This window comes from Cucurbita pepo, chromosome LG13 (genome assembly GCF_002806865.2).
Source record: "Cucurbita pepo subsp. pepo cultivar mu-cu-16 chromosome LG13, ASM280686v2, whole genome shotgun sequence".
Taxonomy (NCBI): Eukaryota; Viridiplantae; Streptophyta; class Magnoliopsida; order Cucurbitales; family Cucurbitaceae; genus Cucurbita; species Cucurbita pepo.
This window is the reverse complement of record NC_036650.1, coordinates 1956048-1977018: the sequence shown is the minus strand read 5'-3', so window position 1 is coordinate 1977018 and position 20971 is coordinate 1956048. Positions and strand designations below refer to the sequence as shown.

At 34.6% G+C, this 20971-nt stretch overlaps 5 protein-coding genes across 5 annotated transcripts; 3 read left to right on the top strand and 2 right to left on the bottom strand.

Annotated features, from left to right (window-relative positions):
* Window positions 1-1900: 1900 nt before the first annotated feature.
* Window positions 1901-4773, top strand: LOC111809065 (oxalate--CoA ligase-like). Its single transcript, XM_023695398.1, has 4 exons — window positions 1901-2170; window positions 2246-3302; window positions 3551-3654; window positions 4461-4773. Exons 1-4 carry the CDS (start codon window positions 1970-1972, stop codon window positions 4650-4652), a joined length of 1554 nt encoding a protein of 517 aa, XP_023551166.1. The 5' UTR covers window positions 1901-1969; the 3' UTR covers window positions 4653-4773.
* Window positions 4774-7108: 2335 nt separating this feature from the next.
* On the top strand, window positions 7109-8491 carry LOC111809260 (actin-depolymerizing factor 7-like). Its single transcript, XM_023695687.1, has 2 exons — window positions 7109-7362; window positions 8316-8491. Exons 1-2 carry the CDS (start codon window positions 7121-7123, stop codon window positions 8470-8472), a joined length of 399 nt encoding a protein of 132 aa, XP_023551455.1. The 5' UTR covers window positions 7109-7120; the 3' UTR covers window positions 8473-8491.
* A 915-nt stretch (window positions 8492-9406) lies between these two features.
* LOC111809381 (ethylene-responsive transcription factor 1A-like) lies at window positions 9407-10109 on the bottom strand. Its single transcript, XM_023695832.1, is given in 2 exon segments — window positions 9407-9457; window positions 9459-10109. Coding segments are annotated over 2 exon segments (702 nt in total).
* Window positions 10110-12031: 1922 nt separating this feature from the next.
* On the top strand, window positions 12032-15593 carry LOC111808564 (deSI-like protein At4g17486). Its single transcript, XM_023694645.1, has 5 exons — window positions 12032-12430; window positions 12565-12792; window positions 13686-13973; window positions 14791-14871; window positions 15191-15593. The coding sequence occupies exons 2-5, from the start codon at window positions 12645-12647 to the stop codon at window positions 15337-15339; spliced, it is 666 nt and encodes a 221-aa protein (XP_023550413.1). The 5' UTR covers window positions 12032-12430; window positions 12565-12644; the 3' UTR covers window positions 15340-15593.
* Window positions 15594-15838: 245 nt separating this feature from the next.
* LOC111808563 (putative disease resistance protein At4g19050) lies at window positions 15839-20273 on the bottom strand. Its single transcript, XM_023694644.1, has 2 exons — window positions 16416-20273; window positions 15839-16168 (listed from the first exon to the last, which is right to left on the bottom strand). Exon 1 carries the CDS (start codon window positions 19809-19811, stop codon window positions 16443-16445), a length of 3369 nt encoding a protein of 1122 aa, XP_023550412.1. The 5' UTR covers window positions 19812-20273; the 3' UTR covers window positions 15839-16168; window positions 16416-16442.
* Window positions 20274-20971: the final 698 nt, after the last annotated feature.

Below are 20971 nucleotides of genomic sequence, written 5' to 3'. Positions count from 1 at the left end.
AATGAATTAAATAATTAACAGAACTAATATATAATAATATGTTCTTCCACTTTCCCATTATTCGTTATATATTAAATATTATTCAAATTATTAAAAAAAAAAACAAATAATAAGAGAAAAACTAGCCGAGGTTTTGCTTTAAATACTGATTCTCCTCTCCACGTTTATATGTTCTATTATTTATTTTTATAAAAGAGAATAATATTCCTAAACTCAATATAATAATAATATTATTATTATTATTAAATAAACAAATTGAAAAACTATTTGTTATAGATCAGAACCGTTGCCTTTAAAAAAATAACTAAAAGCCAATATTTTTAAACAAAACAATTAAATGATGCTTTGGGTATCTTTTAAAATAATGTTTGGAAGACATTTCTTTAAAACAAACCGAACCAAACCAACACTGCTAAATCACGGTCCGTTCACAGTCTCCTTTGTTCCACGACAAAGTGGAAATAGCTAACACATAGTACGCTAGAGTCATCTCATGACTTGTTCTTTTTAACTTTACACGTCACTCTTGCACTACGACCTTGTCTTTATCGGAGCTAGGCATGCATACATGCAATCTATAAGTAAAATAAAGGGACCAAATTTCTTTTCAAAATGGGTCGTTCATTCATGACCCACCACCATCTAGCTCACCCTAATCAGTAGACACTAACCCACTCAACTCGTTCTTTAATGATTAATTATATGATCATACAACGTATAGTTTAACAAAATTGTTATAAAAATTCAGATTATGCTTCAAATCAGCCTCTAACAGAGCCACAAGGGACTATTTAAATTGAACTTGAAATCATGTTGTATCAATATACAAGTACATTTGTTAAATTACACCGTTAATTTATTAAAATAAAAATAAAATTAAACACAAAAATAAGATTCAAACTAATTATTTTTAACTCAAAAATCCACAATTTCGATCTCAATTACGTCCAACCCTCATCTCGTCTCACTATATAAAGCGTTATATTATAAAAATTGATTTTTTTTTTATATAAAAAAATATAATAAAATGAGAAGAATCTACAAATTTTATGCAAAGAAGTATGCTCCAATCTCTACAAAAATAAATTAAAGTTTTCATAAGAATAAAAAAAATGAAATAAGCGATCGAGATAGAAACGAAAAGAATTTCGTCCTTGCCTCGTGGTCTTCCTTGACCCTATAATCATACAACTTCTTGGTGCGGCGCTTAGGCTTCCAAGGGTAAAACCGTCAAATCCTAATTTATTATAGGATAAATTATTCTTCTTTTAGGATATGAAAATTGATAGATTGCTCATTTGTCAAGGGTGGAAGGTAGGAATATCAATAACAAATTTAAAACTACATCCACAAATCACTTCCTAATTTGTTAACCCGTCACATCATTGATTGCTGTTATTAACCTTTCGTCTTTGTTAAATTGTGAATTTGGTCCTTAAATTTTTAAATTTATTAAAAAAAAAAATTCCTATAAAACTTTAAATTTTACAAATCATTCAAATTTTTTTAAAATTAATTAATATATTAAATATAAAATTGAATTAATATTAGTAGATCACGACGATAATAATAATAATAATAATAACCTTAAATTTAAAATTTTCATTAATATTCTTAATTTTTTTAAAAAAAAAAATTGAAAAAATATTATTAAATTTTTTAAAAATTTCAACAATACATTTAAATTAAAAGATATATTAAATATTTTTTTAGACAAAAATTTTAGTTTTTTCTTCTTTTTTTATTTTTAATTTTGCCAAGAAAGTAATTTCAAAAGAATGGCCAAGGCACCGTCTCAATTCCATCATGACGACCCAACCATATACCGGCACGTGGAAGAATATTATAAGACGCCCGTATCGCCCCGCTGTCACCATTTTTATATAACTGCCAAAAGCTCCTTTCTTCTTCATTATCACTTTTTTTTTTCCCCTCTCCCAATTTCTTCATTTCTTATCTCTGCAACAAAATGGTGGTTCCAACTCTTACCGGTTTGTTGAAAGGCGCCGCCGCCGATTTCCCTGACCGGCGAGCATTATCCGTTTCCGGACACTTCGATCTCTCCCACGCTCACCTCCAACGCCTCGTAGATTCCGCCGCCTTAAAGCTCGCCGCCGGCGGTGTCAATCCCGGCGATGTCGTTGCCCTAGTTTTCCCAAACACCGTCGAGGTATTAATTTCAGATTAAATTTACCGGAATCCGTCGGTAACGTTCATTTATTCATTTTATTACTTGATTGTGCAGTTTGTGATTATGTTTTTGGCCGTGATTCGAGCACGAGCCACGGCGGCGCCGCTGAACGCCGCGTATACGGCGGAGGAGTTTGAGTTTTACTTATCGGACTCCGATTCGAAACTTTTGGTAACCTCAATCGAAGGTAACGGCCCCGCCGAAACGGCGGCGTCTAAGCTCAAGATTCAACACGTGACCGCTGCGCTCCCCGATGCGAGCGCCGAGTTGAATCTCTCCTTGACTCAGTCTAACTCGAACGGCTCGGTGTCTGACTCAGTTGGCGAAATCGTCAACGATGGATCCGACGTGGCGTTGTTCCTCCACACGTCAGGCACCACGAGCCGCCCCAAAGGCGTGCCGTTAACTCAGTTTAATCTCGCCTCTTCCGTTAACAACATTAAATCGGTTTACAAACTCACCGAGTCCGACTCGACCGTCATAGTCCTCCCTTTGTTCCACGTCCACGGTTTAATGGCCGGTTTACTCAGCTCCCTCGCCGCCGGAGCCGCCGTAACTCTACCGGCTGCTGGGAGATTCTCGGCGTCGACGTTCTGGCCGGACATGGTCCAATACAACGCCACCTGGTACACCGCCGTCCCTACAATCCACCAAATCATACTAGACCGGCACACGACAAAACCGGAAGCACTTTACCCGAAGCTCCGGTTCATTAGGAGCTGCAGTGCATCGTTGGCTCCTGCTATCTTGAACCGGTTGGAAGAGGCGTTTGGGGCGCCGGTTCTGGAGGCTTACGCGATGACGGAGGCGTCACATCTGATGTCGTCGAACCCGTTGCCAGAAAACGGTCCACACAAGGCCGGGTCAGTAGGAAAACCGGTGGGTCAAGAAATGGCGATACTGGATGAAAACGGCGTCGTTCAGGAGGCGAATATGAAAGGCGAAGTTTGTTTAAAGGGCCCAAATGTAACGAACGGTTATAAAGGCAACCCGGTAGCGAACGAGGAAGCGTTCCGGTACGGGTGGTTCCACACTGGCGATATTGGGTACTTCGATTCCGATGGGTACTTACATCTCGTCGGTCGGATCAAGGAGTTGATCAACCGTGGAGGTAAAAACACGTGGCCCTGCCATCTAAATTTACAAATTTTTATTTACTTTAATCTGAGTCACCTTTAATTATTCTTTTATTTTCCCATTTCAGCTTTCAAAATATTCTCTTTTCATTATTAAATTATTTCATACAGATATTTCATTATTTCATTATTTCATTATTTCATTATTAAATTATTTCATTATTTCATTATTAAATTATAAAATTAATTTTATTTTTTATTTTTAAAAATTATCATAAATTAGGGGAAAAGATATCGCCAATTGAAGTTGACGCGGTGCTGTTGGCTCATCCGGACGTGGCTCAGGCTGTCTCATTTGGAGTTCCGGACCCCAAGTATGGGGAGGAGGTAATTCTTTATTTTTTATTATTATTATTATTTTTTTATTTATTTATTTCTTTATTTTTTTATTATTATTACGTCCATTGGTATTTTTATTTCAATAATGTTTTTTTGAAATTTGAGGAATATTTTTTGTTATTTTTTCGTGACGACCCCATAATGTTTTTTATATTATATTTTTCTTATAAAAAAAAAAAGTAACCTAATATCTTTGCACGTGTTTTTTATATTATATTGGATCGCGAAACAGCATAGCAACCTAAAAGTATCCTCGGTTGTTGTTGCTATACCATAAAAAAAAAAAAAATTACAATTTGAGGGTAGAATCACGTACCACTAAGATTTTTGGAGTAGTTTTGAAATATTTATGAAATATTATACGGTAATTTTTTTATAAAAATATTAATTTTTAATTCCTGCAAATATGTTGTTTTCTGATATTTCAAGAATATATTTATGATATGTTTACTTAATATATAGTTTCATAAAATGCCGCAATTTTTTTTATTTTTTATTTTGAAATATAATATAAATTTGAGTTTTTTAAGTGTATTCTTCTTGAAAAGCTGATTTAAATGGAATAATTTAAAGAAAAATTCTGACTCTCTGCCATACCAAAAATTAAAAAAAATTCATCCTGAGTTTATAATTAAATAATATTCTCTCAATTGGGATGAAGCTTTTTGGCCATGAGAGCTTTTTGGTCGTATTCGTCTAACATAGGGTTATGTGTGATGAAAATTTTATATTATTTTATTATTTTATATATTATGTGTTATTAAAAAGTAATTAAAAATTGGTTTGTTATATAGATAAACTGTGCGATAATTGGAAGAGAAGGATGGAAGATTGGAGAGGAAGATGTGTTGAGGTTTTGCAGAAACAATTTGGCTGCCTTCAAAGTCCCAAAGAAGGTCTTCTTCACGGATTCCCTGCCCAAGACTGCTTCCGGCAAAATACAACGCCGAATCGTAGCCGCCCATTTCCTTCACCAAAACTCCTAAGGACCAATCTCCACCGCTACTATTAGAGACTTCTCAATTATGTGGATAGGACAATAATAATGTTATTTTGGTCCTGTATTCTTAAATAAACCTATTTTTAAAATCTCTCTTTTCCTCTTTCTATTTTAATTTAATTTAATTTAGTTCTTTTTTGTTTACTCTTTTTTTAAATATTAATTGGTTCGGTCCATTCATTTTTTTTTTATCACAATACTCTTAGATACTTATAATAATCTCAAATAAATATATTTTTTAAAATATATATGTAAATAAACTGATTTTCAAAAATTACTTAAATTTTTATTATAAATATAAAAAAAAATCATAATAAATTAATATGTAATGAATTTTATAATTTCAATCTAATTGTTACCTAAAAATTAATATATAATAAATGTTGAAAATACCATTTATTTTAATTGTGCTAAAGAAATAATTATTTTAATTGAAAAATAGATTTATTTTAAAAAAATAAAGTTTTAAAGTTACTTATTAGACACAAAATTGATAATTTTGAGAAAACCTATTCAATCCTGTTTGATGATAGTAGACCTGTAATTTAACTTTTTAAAAATAATAAAAAATAAATAAATAATATATTAAATTACAAATTTAGTTTATAAAATTTTAAAATTAAATCAGAAAAATTCATAAATTTTGAGTTTTGTAAACTTCCATCGTACTGTTAGATATTAAATTAAATTATAATTTAATAGTTTTTTAAGACACTTATATGTTTAATAGGTCTGAAAACAAAAATGTAAAAAATAGGGACACAAAATTAAAATTTTAAAATTTAACCATTATAAAATTAAAATTTTCAAAATTTATTAAATAACCTCAATTTTAAAACTTTTAATTGATTTAATTTATTTAGATTAATTCTAAAATGAATGACGAATTATGTTCAATAATATAAAATATTTCAAAATTATTGCAACCTTTTTTCACAATTAGTCCCAGCAACTTGGAGAAAATTGAAATTTAGTCGAAATAATTTTAAAAATTAAAATATCAATTCTAATTTTTTAACTTTAAGATTAAATTTCATGGCTAATTTATAATTTAACCGTTTCGTTGAGTGTTTCATGTGGGTTATTAATTTCGCACGTGTATATAAAAAAGTTCTCCATTATTAATTTTATTGTTATATAAATATTTAATATAATTTTGATTGTTTTTTTTTTATCTTATCAATTTGATAGGCTTTTACTCTTTTATATATATATATATATATATATATATATATAGAATTTTAAATGACATTATTTTTGGATAAGCATTAGATTAAAAAAAAAAAAAAAAAAAAANTTTTTTTTTTTTTTTTTTTTTTTTTTTTTTTTTTTTTTTTTTTTTTTTTTTTTTTTTTTTTTTTTTTTTGTAGTCTATCAATATAAAGTGTATTTTTAAAGTATTTGAGAAAAAAAATCTAATAATAATTTATATTCTAACTATTAATCATTAATTTGGATTTTATATTAGATATGTATGAAATTATATATAACAATAAGTTGTGTTAGTTTTTTTTTGGGTTGGGTTGAATTTTTTAAAAACCGAAAAATTTAACATTTATTTTATCAGGTCAACTCGACCATATCAAAAATAGGATTATAATCCAACCCAACCCGACCTTATCCTATTTTTAAAACTATTATAAAACTTAAGAATATTTGACGTTTATAACATACGTTAGTGACGTATTCTGACGGGTAAATATTTTATATTTAAATTTTTACACGATTTTAATTATTAATATAACATGTATCAAGATAAATACGTTTTTTTTTTAACATAACAACCCAAACCAACCCAATAGTAGGAATTGAGTCAGGTAGGTTGTGAACTCTATTCAAGTTGTTCGGGTCACTAATCCAACCAAAATTTTTTCAACCCAACCTACCTCAACCTGGGTACACCTCCAAAGCTCGAGCTAAATTGAAATACTTTTGTAATATTTTATTAATAATAATAAATGGGTAAATGTTTTTTTATGGGTAAAAAGAAGAAAAAAAAAGAGGGACACGTGTCAGTTATATTTAAAGAGATAAATATAGGATGAGCTATTTTGGAGAATCCTCAATCCTTAAACTTCTGATTTGGTTCCAAGAATTAAGGATCTGTCTTCTCCCTTCTTTTTATCTTCTCTATTTCCCTCTCTCTTTCTTCTCCCTTTCCCATCCCACACCCTTTCTTTCTCCTTCCTACTCATCAAACAACAACATGGTATGTTCTTTCTCTCTATCTTCCTACCATGTGTTCAGTCTCGACCTCCCGACAACCTCGTTTGATAATCATTTCATTTCACGTTTTATTCTTAAAGTATTGATTATAGTTAAATCTACCGTGACCCATTTGCTTAAACTTCTGGGTCGAGTAGTGATTTGACATGATATTAACGTTTATATTTGAATGTCTAGTACTTTATGTTATTTGTTTGATGTTGAGTGTAGGCGAACGCTGCGTCTGGTATGGCTGTGAGAGATGAGTGTAAATTGAAGTTTTTGGAGTTAAAAGCAAAGAGAAACTACAGGTTCATCACTTTCAAGATTGAAGAGCAAGAAGTGGTGATAGACAAATTGGGGAAACCGGACTCAACATATGAGGATTTCACTGGATCTCTCCCTGCAGATGAGTGTCGCTATGCTGTCTTTGATTTCGATTTCATTACTGACGAGAATTGTCAAAAGAGCAAGATTTTCTTCATTGCATGGTACGTTACTAATATTTTCAATCCAACCCGAACATAACCTAGTGGATAAGACATCAAACATTACCACTCAAAGTACCAATTTTGTTATTTTGGACAAAGGTATATGTCTCAACCTTCTGAGTTATGTTCCGGTCGGCCACAAATAGTTTAACCTAACCTAACCTAGAAACGATTAACTATACATGTGTGACATTACTATAGCTCAACATAAGACATCAAAATCCCCATTTCAAAGGTCGACGTGGTTCGATCTTCCACACCCAACAACAATTTGAAACAGGGCAGATTCAAACCAAGTATATGTCTAAACGAGTCGAACGATGCTTGAGCTTGCCACAAATCGTTTAACCACAATATTCACTGATATTGTGATGTCCCACGTTGGTTGGGGAGGAGAACAAACCACCATTTATAAGAGTGTGGAAACCTTCCCTCAAGGCTATAAAGGGGAAGGGGAAAGCCCGAAAGGGAAAGCCCAAAGAGGACAATATCTGCTCGCGGTGGATCTGAGCCATTACAAATAGTATCAGAGCCAGACACCAAACGATGTGCCCGCCTTCTCCCTGTTCCCCAAAAGGGGGTAGACACGAGGCGGTGTGCCAGTAAGGATGCTGGGTCCCAAAGGGAGGTAGATTTGGGGGTGGTCCCACATCGATTGGAGGAAGGAAAGAGTGCCAGCGAGAACGCTGGCCCCGTAGGAGGGTAGATTGTGATGTCCAACATTGGTTGGGAAGAAGAACAAACCACCATTTATAAGGGTGTGGAAACCTTCACCTAGCCGACGCGTTTTAAAGCCTTGAGGGAAAACCCGAAAGGAAAAACCTAAAGAGGACAATATGGGCCGTTACAGATATACCTACGTTTGAGTCTTGTTAAATAGTTGCGTTTCCTTACTCGTTCTATTATGATATATATATAATATGCTATCTAAATAATGGTATGTTGAGAAATAGGTCACCAGACATATCAAAGGTGAGAAGTAAAATGGTGTATGCAAGCTCCAAGGATAGATTCAAAAGAGAACTGGATGGTATTCAATTTGAGTTGCAAGCAACAGATCCAAGTGAGATGAGCTTTGACATTGTCAATGTCAAATCACGTGCATTTTAGATGCCACAATTTTTTTTTTTCATCTATTTTATTTTATTTTATTTTTTTAACTCGAATTTGTACTATTAGAATTTCCCAATGTAATGGGAAATATTTAATTATATCATGCACCAAACATGTTTTATCTCGAGCGGAAATCGTTACGTTTTTGTCTCTAATGTTCGAGAATGATGTTTACTTACACACTACTATGAGCTAGAGATTTCGTTATCTTCACTAATCATTGTGAAAAATGCATCGGTAGAGAGCGTTCCACCTTAGAGGAAAGCACACGCGCGAGCAGTGGTTGACGAAGCGAAAGCGAGAATGTTGGCTTGCCTCGAAAACCTAAGGGTTCCTTCATAAGGTTCGTCCACGGAGGATGAATCAGGGCATAAGATCAGGTCGAAAGGGTAGTCAATGGACAACAGGTGAATATTCCTGTACTACCCCTAGTTGATCCAAACGAAGAAAAAATATATTAAAAATAGATGATAAATTTTTCCAGAATCGACCCATAAAAATAAATAGAAATTTTTTTACAGGAATGACACTGAAATAGGAGGAAGATTGAGATACTTAATGTTGTTAGCCTCACGGTTTTCTAAAATGCGTCTTTTAGAGAGAGATTTCTACACCATTGTTCTCCTCTCTAACGAATCCGGGATCTCTTAATCCACTCTAATTGGGGTTCAACGAACTCGTTGTCACACGGGCCAAAGCGAACATTACAAATGGTATTAGAGTCAATCACCGGACGGTCCAGCACACTAGTCGGAGTAAAGTTAGACCCCTCTTTGTAATATACATTTTAAATACATTTTAAAATCATGAGACTGACAACAATACGTAACATAACAAGCTAAAACAGGCAATATTTACTAGCAATACATTTTAAATACATTTTAATACTCTTTTTTAATAATATATATGAAAATAGCTTTTTATTTAAATATTAGCATTGGCTGACAATCAGCTGCCCTCCACGTGTAAGGCTTGCCACTTGTGTTGTCCACTTGTACTCCCCTACCTTCGGCGGCGGAGCCAACCTTCTTCCGCCGCTTCGGCGACAATGAAAGCTCCGGCGAGGATCGCTTCGACCTGACCCGAACCGGTTCGGGCTCGCCAGAGTTCACACGAAGGGGGAAATTTAGAAGAGCCCTTGACCCACGAATTCGGAAGGCTGCCCGATCATAAGCTAAAGCCGCATCCTCCGCCGTCTCATAAGTTCCAAGCCAAACTCTAGCGCCATTTTTCGCCGGGTCCCGAATCTCCGCCGCGAACTTCCCCCATGGTCGTTGCCGCACTCCTCTATAATGCTTCCCCCTCTCCGGTTCCACCACCGGGGGAAAACTCTCCGGAAGCTCCGACTGCACCGCCGAGACCCCAAAATCGAAACTTCCAAATGACGACAGATTGAGCGTCGGAACCCATCCAGAACCGACGGCTTCCCGGAGAACGGCGGCGAGCAACATATCTTCAGAATCGTCCACCTTGAGAGGCAAATCACCCCAATTTTCTTCAAGACATGGAATCAAGCTACTGAAACTACCAGTCCGATCGCCGGGAACGACGGCAGCCTCCGGTTCGCCCAACAAGTGACGGCGAATTGGCTCAAGAAAACCAAAATCCGGCTCTGTTTTAGTGCTCCGGTTCATAATAAAATTAAAAAAAATATATATGAGAAATTAATTGAAGTTTAATGAATTGGAGAGGTTTAATAATATAGGTGGAAGGAAGAGATTGATGCACGTGGGATTTGAAGGTTTGAAGTCAAACAGCCTCCATCTGGTCGCCACGTCCCAAACCGCCACACGTGCGCCGCTACGCAGTCTTTTTGTCGGCCAATTATCCCCTAAGCCTGGAAAAATACAAATTGAATTTCGAATCCTATTAAATTAATCTCCTTATTTTGTATACACTAATTTAATAAATATATCTTCAAATTTTCGACAATATTTTTATTTTTTTTAAAAAAAATCAAAACTACATGGATTAATATTTTTATTTAAAAAATGTCCTTAAAAACTTTTAAATATATTTCTAAAGTATTATTAATTTTAAAAAATGTCATTAATATTTTATATTCTTAATTTTAAAAATTTTATTGTTACTATATAAACAAAATTATTATTATACGTTTAAAAAATATTCATAAACTTAAAAAAAAACGACATTATGAATATTTTCAATAAAATTTTTGAAAGTTTAAAAATATTTTTTAAATGAATTTTTTTTAACTTCCACAGAATTTTGAATTTACTTTACATATAAATCAAATACAAAACAAATTATGAAATTAAAGATATATAAATAAAAGAGAGAAAATAGGTTTTTGCACATGTTTAAATAGGAAGGTGAGAGGGTTTTTCTTGGTTTGAAAATTATGTTGGATAATTTCAATTTAATATTTAAATAAATTAATAATTGCTTGCAAATTTTAAATTGTCTTCATGATGAGATATTGAATAGAATGACAAATAATTCATTTTACTCTATAGTTTTTTTTGTAATTAATTTTTTATTTATATGTAATGTAACACATGTTGAATTTACCAAGTTGCCATTCTTAATGATATATTCTAATTCCATTTCATACAATTTATTCATTAAATATCGTCATTTTAAAATCTATCAATATAATTCGATCTAATTATCTATCAAATATATAAATTTATTATTTTAATAGTTTAAGGGTTAAATTATAAATACACAAAAAAGTTAATATTTAAAAAATTAACCCACAACCATTAATTTAATCCATTTTTCAATTTTTCTTTTTTATTTTGATTTGCATCCTATAAAAATTAATTGAATTAAAATATATAATATATTGATTTTGATAGAATGACAACAACTACTCTAATTTGATTAATGTATATATCGACTAAACTAATAAAAAAAATCCCTAAACTTTGTATTTGTCTAAAAAAACATCTCTAAATCTTTAAAATTTTCAATAATATCTTTCAATTTTTATATATTTTTAAATTTTTTTAAAATCTTAAAAAAAAAAAAAAAAATCTTACTGCTGTTACTATAAAATATCTATAAAATTTTAAAAATAGAATTAACACATTTTATCTGCATAAAAAAATTTAAGAAAATTTTTACCATCGAGATATAAACGAAAACAACTTATAGATTATTTTTAACTTTTTTTTTTATGTTCCTTAAAAAGAGGAGTATTTTTGAAACGGATACTATTACAAGTATAATTAAAAAAAAAAAAATTAAAAGTTTAAAGATATTTTTTTGAAGTTTTTAAAAAAAATTGATTTTTTCTCTATAAAATAATTTATGAATATTAATGAAATGAAAATTTAATGGTATTTTTTAAATATTTTGAGAGTGAAATACTTTCATAATTATTTAGTTTTTTATTTTTTTTAAANTTTTTTTTTTTTTTTTTTTTTTTTTTTTTGTTATCTATTTTTATTAATAATTTTAAAATTTTAAAATCAATTAAAAATTTAATTAATTTGAAATTTAAAATTTAATTAAAAATTCAAGCGTTTCTTAAAAAAAATAAAAATAAAATGTAAAATGTATAGTAAAGAAGAAAAACAGACGGTTATGAAGGTTGAAGTGGAAAGGGAGCATGGTTTGGGGAAGTTGGTGAAATAAAGTCATACAAATTTGGGCATTTTCTTCATAACCTCCCTCCTCATTGATTGTGATCTGGAAACCCCAGATTGAATTCAGTCAGTTCTTCCTTTTGATTTAATTTTCATTTCTTTTGTCATAAACTTCAAGGGATCCGGATCGCTGAATTCTCTCTTCTCATTCACTCCCGATCAATTCTTCTCAAATTCTGTTCAATTCGCCCCACTTCGATGTTCTTAGGGTTTATCCATTGAATGTTAGTTCAATTTTCAAAATCTCTCTTCCTTTCTGCCAAATCTGGATTTGTTGTTCCGTCCAACAGGTTCTTGCGAAGACTGGGATCCTTCCGTCGGGAGCCAAATTGGCGCTCTAGGTTTTCTTTCTTCCCCAGCTCCGATTTCTTGTTTCCCTTGAAAATTCCCCCCAGATTTTCAGGTTTTTAGTTTTTGAGATTATCATTTATAGAAACCTAGTAATTCTGCAGCTGCTTCTCTTTTGAATTTTTAGGTCAATTGAAGGGTCTTTCGCGAAGATGATTAGTCTGTAATTTTTGAAGTATTTTCGAACCGGGCTGGCTATTAGACACAATGCGTATCTTTCCACTCAGATCTAGCCCGGACGACAAGGAGCAGGGCGGCACTCATGCTTCGCTATATCTTAATATCTACGATCTTACTCCCGTAAATAACTATCTCTATTGGATTGGGCTCGGAATCTTTCACTCGGGTATTGAGGGTATGTATATTTCATACGTTTTGCTATAGAACTGTTGTTGTGTGTGCTCATTGTAGATTTTTCTTCTTCTTTTCACTGGGAATTTCAGTTTGCAATGGTGGTGATATATGAAGCATGGATAATGAAATGGTATATTTTAGTTGAGTTGGATTGGGAGTGAGCCAGGATTAGTCGAACTTGGATATTTGTTAGGGGTATGCCTTTGAGTTAACCCATTACTTAAACCATTATGAGATAATAGTATAAGTATGCGATCCTGTGTTATTCATGGAGGGCCATGGGCACTTATCTGTGAGAGATTGATTTTTTTCTTGAAATATATTAATGAATGATCATAGGAAAGTGTTTTTTAGGTTGATTATGAATATGAAAGTTGTGCAAATGTAGGCGAGCATACGCATGCCATCACTTGACAGTGGTTATGTAGGAAATCAATCGACGACGTGTTCATGCTACTGAATTTTTCCTTGTATTGATATTTATATCTAATTAATCATTCATGCTTGGTCATTGTATCAGTCGTGGCATAACGAGGATAGCTAAAAGCCATTTGAGTAACTACACGTTCTTCAAGTTTTGTTCATTTTATAATAATTAGAAGATGGTTCAATAAAGAAAGGAGATCCTGTTTGACTGTAAACAAATTTGTCAGCTGACTTGTGGTCAGTATTTTCAATGAATACAATACGTGATTTTGATCGTGATTAACATAGTCGTGGCATAACGAGGATAGTGTTTGTGGGCGTCAAAATCCTTTGGTCACGTTTAGTTCATGAGCACAAACAGCCTCATTATAACTTCTTCCGTTCAAAAATTCATTTCCAATCTTGATGTGTTGTTCTGTTTGCATTTTATCCTGGCATAAAGTTGTTTTTTCCTGTTTTGATACTCAGTTCATGGTATGGAGTATGGCTTTGGAGCACATGAATATCCTACCAGTGGGGTGTTCGAGGTCGAGCCAAAAAGTTGCCCCGGATTTATCTTCCGAAGGTCAGTGTTATTGGGAAGCACTGAGTTGTCTCGTGTCGAATTTCGATCATTCATGGAGCACCTTTCTTCAGAGTACCATGGTGACACATATCATTTGATTGCCAAAAATTGCAACCATTTTACGGAAGAAGTCAGCAAGCGACTAACTGGGAAGCCCATTCCTGCATGGGTGAATCGACTTGCTCGATTAGGTAAGAATCTCTTCTTCTTCAGCATGCAATTTTGTGTCACGCTATAATCCTGGTTGAAATTAATTGGATAGCTGTGTGTTTGCAGTTCCTTCAGGACCTCCTTAAGATGTTACTTGTTGATAGAATAACCAAGTTTTATATTTTCTTAAGCCACTCCATTCTATACAGCTAGGTTTAGATGTTATTTTTTGTCTTTAATTTTTTTTACTGAACTTTCAGTCTCTTTACATCTTTCAATGCTCTACTTTGGTCCTTCATTTCATTGACATTTACCATACCGTTACCCCTCTAGAAATATTTAAAATTTTATAACGATCCAACCTAAAATGACAATTTTTGTGATATCCCACATGAGTTGGAGAGGGGAGTTGGAGAGGGGAATGAAACATTCCTTATAAAGGTGTGGAAACCTCTCCCTAACAGACGCGTTTTAAAAACCTTGAGGGGAATCTCGAAAGGGAAAGCCCAAAGAGGACAATATCTGGTAGCGGTGGGCTTGGGCCGTTACATTTTGTGGTGTGAACTTTGGTAAAACGTTTAAAAAATGTGTATATAATGAATAATTTCTAGTTTTGTTATGTACTACATCTACTTGATTTTGATTTGTATATACTAGCGATGAGTGGAGAAAATAGTTCTTTTACCTGATGTGATCACTGGTTTTAACACTAACATTGCCCCTCTTGAAGTATTTGTGATCCATTAGATTCTTGTGTAGAAAGGCATTTTGCAGAACGCTGACTCAGTTGTATTTTGCTGAGGGTTCGTGACGACACTTGCATAATTCGTTCAACTGATCATACCTTGTTTGCTTCAGGTTCATTCTGCAATTGTCTTCTTCCTGAAAGCATCCAAGTTTCAGCAGTGAGGCACCTTCCTGATCATCCAGCATATTCTGGTATGTTTCTGAACATTATCTCATGGGTGTGAATTATCTATGCATTATNTTTTTTTTTTTTTTTTTTTTTTTTTTTTTTTTTTTTTTTTTTTTTTTTTTTTGGCGTTTCAATGACGTAATGAGATTCTCTATCATACAAAGGATCTGTTTGTGATTAATACACCATAATGTTACTTGAGTTTACATGTGAATGAACATACTGGTGATGGAAATGGAATGGAAACATTAAACATGCTCTTTACTGTGTCGCCCTCAATGTCTACATTCTTTCTCGCCCTCCTGTTTAATTGTCTCCTGTGATCTGTATGTCATAATTCAGATGACGACGATGGCTCAGAATCTCTTTCATCTTCAATATCAGCAAGGAGCGATGAGGAAGAATCGAATCATCGTTTACTGATGAGTCCCAACGGCGACGTAGCATTCGTAAAAGAGAAGCCAGTGAAGCTATCTCGAGAACCTGTTTAATTCTTTTACCCTTTTGTTCCAACTTCTTTGCTTGATCTATTTATTGTTCTGTTTGTATCTGTGATATGTAGTATTGAATGTATAACTTGATCAGGCCAAACTACTTGAGATCCTAATGTTTTAAGTGATATGATGATAATAGCTTAGAGTTGTATGCTGTCAGCATCATTTGGAGAATGTTAAGGTGAAAAATCGTAGCTTCATGGTTGTTGAAATTGTAATCATATATACAAAATGCCTACAGATTTCAGGAAGTTTGTATTGTACTCTTACTGTCACAGAATGACTTATAACAGGTCGGCTGCCATTGCCGTTGTCATCACCTCACGTCTAAAAAAACGATGATACCGTTTATGAACTCATTTTGTAGCTGATATCAAACAGGATGACAGCACGGACACTACATACATAAAGGTACGTACAAATTCTGATACAAAGGGGTGGGGGAATTGAATCATTTCCTTGTATATGAGAAGAACTTCAAAGATTAATAGGAAGCTTAATCGAAATGAATCAGGAATTTTTTCTATGATCGAATAAACTCAGGTTTCACATCGAAATAAGGTTTCACATCGAAATAAGGCATTGTCTGCATTGGGATGAATTAACCCAACAATTCTTTGCTGCTACTAAATCTTATCACAGATTAAGCCGAACACTGTAAAGCTAGTTTCTGTCCAGCTCTAACTGTTCTAGCATTACTTGGCTAGCTGCAAATGATGGGTGGGGGATTCAAACCTTCAACTCAATAAGAGAGGTACATACATGTCTCTGATCGTTCGAGTAACTCGAGTTAGTTTGCTTCAAGATTGGTGATCCACACCTTCACCTGCAAAATAACAATGATACAAAACTTAATAGAGAGGATAGTTATGAAGATAGTATTACCATATTTTTAATTAATCAATCAATCTTCTAAGGTAGATGCTCGTTTTTTGGGCAAGTTATGTGGGGTGGGTATGTACTTAATTCTATGAGTTGATATGTTTTATCCTTGTTAAGTGAATAATATTAAAACTTTCAACACTTGAATTGCTCTAAGAAAATTAAATTAGCAACATATAAGCAGAGCTAACCTGCACTGGCAGCATAAAAGTTGATCATCACAATGATCTGGGAGATGTTTCTGCCTCATTCTCGATCTGACTTCCATCCCATTTCTCACGAGTCAGGTCCCCTTCAACTCTTACTTTCAGCCCAAATTGTTCATGCAAGTTTTCTCCCAATTTAGGACAGTTCCTAATATTAGCTGTTCTCAAGGATGGAAGTTTAAGGCCGATGTCTGTCAACTCAGGCAATTCCACCAGGCTCAGGGAGTGCAACTTCTGTAAAGTACATTCTTCTTTGGCTTCACATATAGACTTCAATCTATCACAAAATTTAACATGGAGAATCTCAAGGTTCTTCGAGAGTTGTGAGGACTTGAACAGAGTCTCAAGCTGTGGGCAAGCATCTACATACAACTGTTTGAGATTCCTGATGCTCTCGAATTGGCGCCCTGTAGAATGCACACTCCTCAAGATAGGAAGGTTGGATATCCATAGGAACTCTAGGTTGTCCAATAACTTAAGGCTATCCTGATCTAGATTTTCTGAAAACTTGAGGTTATCTTGGTCTAGATTCTTTGACAAGTTAAGGTTATCCTCGTCTTCCTGCATTAGATTCTCCAGGTTGGGACAACTCCAAATCCAGCAGCCTTTTAAATTATTTGCATTGCCCAATTCAGATAAGCTTCTAATAAACCCATTTTCAACCAAAGAAACATATTTAACTTTCATAAGGGCATCCTCAAGACCAGTGGGAAAGCTCTCAAATCCGTGGATTTCCAAAAACGGGGTATACTCGACATGATAAGACATGACATGGAAGTATATATCTTGAAAGCTAGTCCCATCCTGAAGTTCATAGATTTCTTTATCCTCCTCCTCCTCTCCCTTTTTTAAAGGGCATACAGAGATGAAAAATTTATTGAAGCATGAGTTCCATAGGTCAGGTATTCCCTTCATAATTCTAAAAGAATCCAAATTTCTCACAATCATGGAAGGCCTGTTCGTAATATTTTGAAGTTGGGAAGGCATACCACATTGGTCCCAGTTTAGCTCTCCAGGAAGTGATTTTATGCCTGTCCAATCGAGTCCAAGCGTATCTGCAGAGTCTGGCAGGTCGAGATGCATTAAACGTGTTACCATAGCCATCCGACAGGGAAATTTCTTGATTCCTGTCCCTTGCAAATGAAGAGCCTCCAACTTCACAAGTGGTTCTAAAGTAGGAATCTCGTGTAGGTCTGAACAATCTGTTAGCAGAAGTTGTCTAAGGTTGCAAAGTCTTGTGATTGTTTGTAAAGAACTGATACGTGTCCTTGATAAATCCAAGACCTCAAGGTTTGTGAGATTATCCAATTGTAGCGGCATCTGTAATTCACAGTCTCTTAGATAAAGCTCCCTAAGGTTGGTATAATTGTTCAATGGTGGGGACCTTAGTCGTGTAGCCGATAGGTTGAGGATCTCCAACTGATTCATATATTCGGGCAACTCAGCTTCCCATTCTCTCAAATTTTTCGCTCCACAGACATCGAGCTCTTTAAGTTTAGATGAACTTAGAGGTGGAAGTTTTGTAAGATTGATGCAGTTTCTTAGTAGAAGTTGAGAGAGGTTTTGAAGACCAGATAGGCCAGGCATTTTTTCAATCTTAGTTTCCGACAGGTCGAGGAGCTGGAGATTGGTCATGTGGGTAAAGGATTCATCTTCAAATGCCTCAAAGAAAACGCAACCTGATATATCAAGGACTTCCAATTTCTCAAGGGCAATTAGACTTGGTAATGTCCGCAGCTTGCTGCATCCATGTAGTTTAAGTTCTCGTAGGTTAACAAGGCCAGAAAGAGAAGGTAAGTTCGCAACCGGAGATTTCGAGAGGTTGAGATGACGAAGGCGTGCCATATTTTTGAAGGTGTCATCTTCAAGTTCAACCAAGTTTAACATCTCAGAGAGATTGAGCAGCTCAAGATTCAAAAGGTAACGGATGCTGGAAGGTAAACAACTGACTCCAGTTTTGGAAAGGTCAAGGATTTTGAGGTCATTAGTTTCTGGAAAGGTGTTATCCTGAATTTCCTTTATCTTTAGAGCACCAGAGAGATCAAGAACTTCGAGCCCGCTCAACTCCCGAAGATTTGGCAGTCTAATCAGTTTTTTGCAATCTCTATACGAAACACGAGATAGCTGCTTGAGATCCTTAAGAAATGGAACATGCCCAACGAGAGTTTGAGAAAGGTCAAGCAGCAGAAGATCTTGAAGAGCATTGATGCTTTTATCTGCAAAACTTTCCAATGAAGTTGCACCAGAAACATCAAGCAGCTGCAGCTTCCTGAGTTTTGCCAACATTGGCAACGACGTTAGGCAGCAACACCCTCGTAGGTTGATGGATCGCAGTTCACAAAGCGTTGATAAGGAGGAAGGAAGTCGTTCAATTCCAGTTTCAGATAAGTTGAGGCTTCGAAGCTTAGATAAACTCTCAAATAGATCGCTTGGGACATGCTTGAGGCTTTTAGCATTAGATATCTCCAGAACTGTTAATGCCTTCAGAGATTCAAGGCCATCAATATTCTCCAGCAGATCACAGTCTTTGAGAACAAGAAAACAAAGATTTCCCAACTTGGTTAAACTAATGGGCAATGATTTGATCCTGGGACTGAAAACGGCAAGAACTCGGAGATTCATCAGGGTCGAAAAATACGTTTCAATAACCTCCTGGCATAGATGATTTCCATCAACCAGCAGTACTGAAATTTCTTTCCATTCCTTCTCACAAGTTCTGATCATTCCATCAGCATGCCCAACACTATCAAGACCTAGCCAATTCTTACCCTCATATACCCCGCTCAATCCCAAACTAGGCTTCCAAATGAATCCATGATATCGACTATCAGGAACGTCCCGTGCCAGTTTCTCCATAACGACGATATTATCGTTTTCTATCTTGAGCAGGCCACACTTGATGAGTTTCATTAAAATCCTATATCCCTGATTGTATGCCTTCTCAAAATGATCAATGAGGCCAAAACATTCTTCGAATATCCAGTTTGTAATCAAGACATTGTAATGGACTCCATGGTTCTTGCGGAAGAACTGTCTGCTATGCCAGCAACAATTAATCAATGCCAAATCACTTCTTGGCAACATTTCATACCCACACCGCATCAATGATAGTACCCTATCCTCTAGTGTTCTTCCTATGATGCAATAACTCGCCATCTCTTCTAAAGCTCTTTCCAATGTCCAATCATCCCCTTCGCCCTCTGCAATAGTATTTAAGGTTTCAGCAATGAACAAATTCATCGCAGGAATGTTACCACAATTTTGTAGAATGATTTCGGCTGTTTTCTGAAACTTTGGATTGTTCTTAACCTGATCTACCACCATTTCACTCAATTGAGCCGATGATACCACGGCACTCGCTTGCCCTGTCTCTGAGTTCATAGCTGAAACAAATACTCTTACAAGAACTACGATCAAAACCGAAAACTGTGTGGTTTCTATCTACCCTCCCATTCACTCTAGAGTTGATAACAGATCCCAGGCTTCGGATTCATTTCAGCGAAACGATTACAAGAAACAGAGAATATTTTAGGGTTTTTGAGGATTTGATTTCATCGGCGATTCATTGTTGAAGAGAATGGGCATAGAATACAAAACCAGACATCATTAACGGAGATCAACATTTGCAGGAAAACTATGAGAGAAAGCAAATTACCGGCGGAAATTGTGTTCAGACTTCAACGCAAAGCCATGGATTCTGTTGAGCAAACTAGGTAAGAAGGAATTTGGAGTGAATTCACTCAGTTTAATGCCGCCATTGGAGACTAACCATTCAAGATTAGCCGAAGGGTGGAGCAAAGAGAGATCTAAATTGGCACACAAGTACCCAGATGACAAGTTAAGAATCATTAAAGACTGCTTTGAGAAAAGATTAACTAATTTCGTAACTTTAATATTATAATTCTATACACGATAATAAAATAAAATAAAATGTAAAAATAAAATAAAAGTCTAATTCAACCATGAGGAGTAGTAGTGGCTTCTTTTAATCTAGCCACTTCGAGGTATTTTTCGACCGAGATTCGTTCGGGAAACTTGTTCACAACCTCGAGGAGAATAGGTTTGGACTTTCAAAAACCGTGAAAAACAATCAAGAAATGACGGAGATCTAGAAGTAAGAATTTTAGTCTCGATTTTTCTTTAGATTTGTGGTATTTCTTGTTTAATAGGTTCTGAAAATAGTCTAAAGTGTATTAGGAAATCGTTTTGAACGAGATTCGTGAAGGAATCTAGGAGAAAAATGGATCGAAAGTTGGAGTTTCGATTAAGCCTCAAGAACGGTTATTTTGATGGATTTTTGGATTAAAACTCTTTAATTTTGGTGAAGGAGCTAAGTTAAATTGAGTTACATAGGAAAAGATACAAAAATCGAAAGAAATTGAAAAAAAAAAGTTAAAAAATCGAGTCGATTCTGGAATTTTTGAGAAAATGCAGATGCGTTAAGGACTTAAGACGACGTGTGTCAACACGTAATTAATCGACAGGAATTCAAATTCATCTGCTAGGGTTCAAAGTTGAGCACATCGCACGCAAAAGAGGAC

Coding starts and splice junctions, on each gene's coding strand:
- LOC111808563 (XM_023694644.1), bottom strand. CDS start 19,811: ATGAACTCAGAGACAGGGCAAGCGAGTGCCGTGGTATCATCGGCTCAA.
- LOC111809260 (XM_023695687.1), top strand. CDS start 7,121: ATGGCTGTGAGAGATGAGTGTAAATTGAAGTTTTTGGAGTTAAAAGCA. Junction 7,363..8,315: donor AAGATTTTCTTCATTGCATG/GTACGTTACTAA, acceptor GTTGAGAAATAG/GTCACCAGACATATCAAAGG.
- LOC111808564 (XM_023694645.1), top strand. CDS start 12,645: ATGCGTATCTTTCCACTCAGATCTAGCCCGGACGACAAGGAGCAGGGC. Junction 13,974..14,790: donor GAATCGACTTGCTCGATTAG/GTAAGAATCTCT, acceptor TGTTTGCTTCAG/GTTCATTCTGCAATTGTCTT. Junction 14,872..15,190: donor TGATCATCCAGCATATTCTG/GTATGTTTCTGA, acceptor GTCATAATTCAG/ATGACGACGATGGCTCAGAA.
- LOC111809065 (XM_023695398.1), top strand. CDS start 1,970: ATGGTGGTTCCAACTCTTACCGGTTTGTTGAAAGGCGCCGCCGCCGAT. Junction 3,303..3,550: donor GGAGTTGATCAACCGTGGAG/GTAAAAACACGT, acceptor ATCATAAATTAG/GGGAAAAGATATCGCCAATT. Junction 3,655..4,460: donor ACCCCAAGTATGGGGAGGAG/GTAATTCTTTAT, acceptor TTTGTTATATAG/ATAAACTGTGCGATAATTGG.